Genomic DNA, 6,404 nt, shown 5'->3' with positions numbered 1-6,404 from the left:
AAAGTGGGCTCCTCGTCATCGAATAGGCTAAATAGTTTGGTTTTATTAGAATAGACAAATGTTATATCATCTAGCTAAGTAGCATTGAAAAACCACAACAAATGTAAAAGTGTATTTCAATTATTCGAGATGAAAGATGTATTTCGAAGGAATGTTTTTTTTCTTATTTATTGTGGCTTGGATAAATCATCAACTATTCGTTTTTTGTTTAGTTTTTCTCTATATATATAACTTAAGAATAAAATAAAATTGTTAACATTCTAAAAATGTAATAAAACAATTATCATACCTGAGCTCCACTACCGTTGTAACTAACCCACTAGGAGTAATTTTTCGGATTAAATTAAAGTCTCCGACAAACAAACTGCCGTCCGGAGCACCTGTTATGGCTACAGGTGCCAAAAGTCGTTGTTTCGTTACAATGCCATCACAGTCAGGACAGTGTAAAAGCCTTTGTTGCCCGTCTCCCATGACGTTCAACAGAACTTTTGGTTTGTTTTTTAAATATATGTTTGTACCATCTCCTTTTTGTAGAATACCTAAGGAGAAACAAGCACATAAAATGTACGTACATAGTGCAAGAAATTTCTTAAAATAAAAGATACACAATGTGGGGAGTTATTTTTACTCCTTTGATGTTATTCAAGCCTTTTGCAGACGAATGTATGTAACAAGTGGAGGTAGCTTTGAGTACCTTTTACAGATAACCACCATGACTTGGTCTTTTAAGCCTACACGTCTCCAAAACGCATCCATTTTAGAATTCCTTGACTTTATTTAAAGAATAATTACAGTGGTACAAACTTTAATCCCACGAGACAGTTATGGGAAAATGTACATGATGTAAAAATAATTATAATATAAAATTGATGCTAAGGGAAATAAAAAAAAGTTGTAAGTTCTCTGTATAAAAAGTTAATCGTCTGGCCCCTCTCCTCCCCCTTATAACGTACATAGTGTGTTAACTAGAATATTTTAAATGGAGTGGTAAAAATATGATCCAATTCCAGGATTGTCCACATCGTGCATGCCTTTTCAGAGAGCTACGAACGTGTATAAGCCCTAGATTAAAAGTTTATACCCTGATGAAAAAGGTTCTGGTAAATAATATTATATTTTTTTATGTAATCCTGCTGCATTTTTCTCAAGGAATCATCAGCTTACACATTTAATGGAGGCAGGAGGAAATGTACTTTCTTTAATTACTTCAGAGCTTGTTCCAAATTACTATCATTAGGCTTGTGTCATTACAAGAGCTAAAAAAGTTATAATTAATTTAACGGGCCATTGTACTTTAATTATCTTATCCTGCATGACGAGGCAAAAATATATAGTACACATTTTCTATTCGAAATATAAACTTTTAAACTTTAAAGTGAAAAAATCTAATGATAATTCTTCTTTTAGTTCAAATGAACGACCTATCATCACAACAGATAAAGCACGTACACTCGCCTAATATCAATATAATTGACAAAGCAGATGGATCCGTATTCATAAAATTCTATTCCTTTTAGATCTATCCAACAACTATTAAATACAGAACGTATCTTATATACTTATTTCTGATTTCTATATTAGTTATATAATGTTATACTTTTAAAGTTAAAATTCGAATGCCGAAAGCTGGAGAAGCATTGGAAAACAATAGGTTCGGCATGGCCAGGTGGTTAGGGAGCTTGACTCGCAATCTGAGGGTCGCGGATTCGAATACCTGTTCCACCAAACATGCTCCCCTTTCAGCCATGGAAGTGTTATAATGTCACGGTCAATCCCACTATTCGTTGGTAAAAGAATAACCCAACAGTTGGCGGTGGGCGGTGATGACTAGTATCCTTCCCTCTAGTCTTTTACTGTTAAATTAGGGAGAGCTAGCGCAGACAACCCTCGTGTAGCTTTGCGCGAAATTCAGACCAATTCAATTCGTAAACCAATAAAGTATTGAAGGTGTTTGTTTTCATATTTCTCTTATTTTATTTATTACAAATTTTAAATTAGAGGTGTGAAAAAATCTAAGGTCAATACTTTTATCTCCTAGAACTCTTTAGCTTGGCGATGATATGTAGCAGAAAATAATATAGATCTGAGATGAAAATTTTCTACACATCTGCGATTTTAAATCCGCAATTAAAAAATTAATGAAGAGGGATATGAAAAGAAACATCTAGTGTCTAACATAATCTGCATAGCAGTTGTTATACTTGTCTGTATAAACGTGTCTGTCATGTAACTGTTTCTTTAACTAGATAATACTAAATTATTGGCTTGTTAAATATCAAACGACTAAACATTCACTCTGCATTTTTCTGTATACCACTTTTTCATGTTATAATTTGTACTATACTTTTGTTAATTATGTCTCTTTCTTCTTCTTCCAAACACTTTTCAATCGACTTCATTTACTTCATTTCTTAGCAGATTGTCTTGAAACGTAGTAGGTTTGTACCTCGGTCCAATACACCAAGAGTTTATTATTTAAGCCTTTTAAAGGATTGTATGGGGTCAAATGCCAAATAATCCAAAGTGTATATTTTGGGTTCATTTTGCGGTCATATTTACAACAATCAAGAGGAAAATTGCTACAAATATAAATTTTCGTGCGCTCCAACACAATGACATACAAAAAGTTGGATTTGCTCATTTTGAATCACTTTAAGGTCAGAGCTCACAAAAAATTATACTTTTTTACAGGCCCAATAAATATAGATACAAAAATATGGGAAATGCCCATTTTTTGATAATTTTAGGGGGAGTCAAAAAGTTAAATAAACCCATAATTTTAGGGATTTTGGTAATTTACTCAACCATATTTCGGCCAATCTACATGTGATTTGATACAAGGATACTTTTTTACAGGTCCCAAACAGAGATTTCGACAATTTTGGAATTTTCGTCTTTTGCTCAATTTATGAGCGAGGAAAACATAATTTGGGGTTTTCGTGAACTATTCATGTGTATGTCAACCACTATAGATTGGATTTGGCACAAATATACCTTCTTGCATGTCCCAAGCAACGACACAGACAGTCTTCGATTTTTTCTGCTGCCAAAATTGGCCATATTGGGATTGCGTGGCGGAAACATGTTGCACACCGCACATGTTTGCCTCTTTAATTGAAAAGTATCTCTCCCCCCACCAAAGTTCGCTACCATTTTGTTTTAAACAGACATTTCCTCGTGATGTTATATATTATATAATGAAACTTCTGTGAGTTTTGTTTTTTCATATTATTTTGCAACATTCAAACTATAAGTTTCTCTAGTTTCAGTTGAGCCTCTGATGAAGTCGTAATAGTGAAATATTGGGTATTTTAGTAAAATATTCTGAAGTGCTTAATCGGTTGATAATCGATAAACTATCGATTTTGCATGCATTCACTAACAAGAAATTCGACTTACCTTCATGAAAGTTATACCGATGATGTATATCTAGGTTCCAGCCTCCGATTTCGGAAATACTCATATCATGTCCACTGACTTGAGTGTTTTGTACTTCCCAAATTATCTGAGGGCAACTACTATATTCATAACCAATGTGGACTATGAGAAAATAAGCCCTCATTAAATACGATAAAATCATTATCATCAATAACAATCTATTGAAACATGACTTGTTTTAAAGAAGAAATTCGATCTAAGCAAGTTGAATCTGAATATTCACCTCTAAAATGTCAATTGTAATTCGATTTAACACTGCGATGTAACTAAGAAAATATCATTTAGATTTTTACACATAGTTTTATGTTTTTGATAACACTAAGAAATGGCAAATAAACGAATAACTTAAAACATCATTGTTAATTAGAGGCATAAGTAAAACGTACACTCCTCTAGTGCATTCCGAATAGCGATTAGTAGTCTTGTCGTTGGCTAGTTAGCGAAGTATTAAAAAAATTCGTATGAGCTATATCATAATCATATATACCTGTAGCTGTTGCTATGCCATATACCTTCTGTCGATAGACATTTCTTCTGTTCCAAGCATATGTAAATTTAATTGTAGGGTCAGCCTCGAATAATTTTTCAAAGTATATTCCTTCGATAGATATTCGAAGATGAACGAGACGAAGAGTTAAGGGAATCACATCAGGTGTTAGCTGAAGTTGAATAGTAGATAAATAGCCCCCCATTCTACTGCTGTGATAGACAAGGTGTAGGTCTGTACCGGGAATTGGAAGGCTTTCCTGGACAACCTGTTGTTGGCGAGAAAAAAAAAACTGAGGTAACTATAATTTTTTTTCGAAAATCACGGAAAATACATTAATGATACTAAGAAATCCCTTGGGATAAGGAAATTAGATAAATCACAAAATAAGGAACTGACAAAGTTTCTGTAAGGTAAATCTTTCTTTTTCACTGTTGAATTGAGAATGAGTAGGAAGTGCAAAGTGTGGAATTTAGTGAAGTGATAATCAGTAGGAAGTGCAAAGTGTGAATTTAGTGAAGTGATAATCAGTACGAAGTGCAAAGTGTGAAATTTAGTGAAGTAATAATCAGTACGAAGTGCAAAGTGTAGAATTTAGTGAAGTGATAATCAGTAGGAAGTGCAAAGTGTAGAATTTAGTGAAGTCCCTGTGGTGACAGCTGATGTTGGCAGGTTGCCCTCATTCTCGCTAATAGTTGAAAATTAGAGCAAGCTATTCCTATTATCTGGCCATTTAGTCCACTTGCGCGTTAGTTGCTGTTTAGATAGAAAATGTCCTACTTTCATGGTGAACTGTACAGATACTCAAGATGCCACTGATTATCACTTCACTAAATTCTACACTTTGCACTTCCTACTGATTATCCTTTGTTAGACTCTTGAAACCGAATAATGAAATTTATTGTCACTTTTATAACGCACTCATAACTGAAAATGACATAAATATTCAGTAGCATCACGTCTAGAACCCCACACACTTCGATCCGCAATCTGACACACTAACAGCTGGACCACAACTGGCCTTATTTTACATAACATGATATCAAAATTAAATGATGAATTACTTTACAGAATTTTTGTTTCATAAAATTCTATAGCTTATTTAACTTACCTGGGATTCTGCCAATATGGAGCTTTTCTCAGGACATCCACCCTGAAAACCATGTTTCCACGTCGCCAGAACAACTGGCTTCATGGTTTCATAATCATGTTCCATGCACACAGTTGACTTGTACTCTGCATCATTTGCTTGGCTAGTGTTCATGATGACTTTATTTATAACAACAATTTCGTTCCATGGAACAACAACATTAAGTTCATAAGACTTGAATGGTTCACGTTCAAACTGTAACATTACAGCTCCACCACCATTTACCATGAGATCAAACCTACAAGCAAAGAGATAGATGGATATGCTAGACAATACCGTGGCGCTGGTTTTATATACCAAACTAACATGTACGAAATTGTAGCTTACTAGGATTTGATATCATTTCAAAATATTAATACTTTATATCATATTTATATTAAGAGCATATCGTTAGATCTGGTTATCTCAAATTGCTCTCATTAGCCTGTAAAATGGACACGCAGAGTAATATCTACAGCAAAAATACGTCTGAAAACAAAATGTTTTTTATACGTCTCCGACCATAATTATGAAGAATTTTCATAGCTTATTCATCACTGACAGAGATCTTTTAAAAACAATTTTCTTAAGTAGTCCTAGCCCACAAGAATTTACAAGTACAGCATCAGCTGCTTTTTTGTATATGTCCGAATGAAAAAGCATAAATACCTGTCTCAGTCTTGATTTCCATGTTATATTTACTCTCGACGGCATGAATGATCAGTTTATACAAGTGAATCGAGATAATCGCAACCTCACATTACCAAATTCTTTAAACTTAAAAAACATTTGGAATGTCCTTGTACAACATCATTGTTCTGCTAAATTTCTCTCAAAGCTGCTCTAATGTTCTTAAAGTTTTGTCTAGAAGTTTGTGATATCAGGTAAACTAAGCCTAAATTTTTACAAGTTATTATTATTTTTAATGGCAAAGGTACACATGTAAAAAGTGCATACCATTCTTTGTATTGTTACAAAAAATAACATAGACGTCATTAATGAACTTAAATTCTTGATATCGATAACAAAATTCCTAGCCACATGAATCTTTCTATAGAACAACTTGGTTATATTACTTGGAGGTTCAAGGTCAACATCTTAAGTTTCATTTGGACATTAATAGAACGTTTCGACTATGCTACGAAGTCATCGTCAGAAGAGAGCAATGGGCTAATTCAACTCAAAATAATCATGGAAAGTTCAAGTCAATTCTCAGTAACAGGTTAATTAATTTTGAACAAGTTTTCTCCTGCTTATATACATCACGACTTATTCACGTATAAATTATACTATACATTATATGTTTGTTTATTTGTTTGTTTTTGAATTTCGCGCAAAGCTACACGAGGG

At 33.6% G+C, this 6,404-nt stretch overlaps 1 protein-coding gene across 2 annotated transcripts in view; it reads right to left on the bottom strand.

The window, feature by feature from the left end:
• LOC106457488 (teneurin-m-like) overlaps positions 1–6,404 on the bottom strand; it is a 259,591-nt gene that overhangs the window by 26,129 nt on the left and 227,058 nt on the right. For both annotated transcript variants that reach the window (XM_022383443.1, XM_022383444.1), the window contains 4 exons: positions 5,037–5,313; positions 3,926–4,193; positions 3,400–3,540; positions 290–539 (listed from right to left, as the gene is read on the bottom strand). In XM_022383443.1, coding sequence (XP_022239151.1) covers positions 290–539; positions 3,400–3,540; positions 3,926–4,193; positions 5,037–5,313 — 936 coding nt within the window. The remainder of the gene's footprint in view (positions 1–289; positions 540–3,399; positions 3,541–3,925; positions 4,194–5,036; positions 5,314–6,404) is intronic.

This window comes from Limulus polyphemus, unplaced genomic scaffold, assembly GCF_000517525.1.
Source record: "Limulus polyphemus unplaced genomic scaffold, Limulus_polyphemus-2.1.2 Scaffold337, whole genome shotgun sequence".
Lineage (NCBI taxonomy): Eukaryota > Metazoa > Arthropoda > Merostomata > Xiphosura > Limulidae > Limulus > Limulus polyphemus.
Note: the sequence above shows the minus strand (reverse complement) of the source record. Positions and strands in the feature narration are given on the sequence as shown.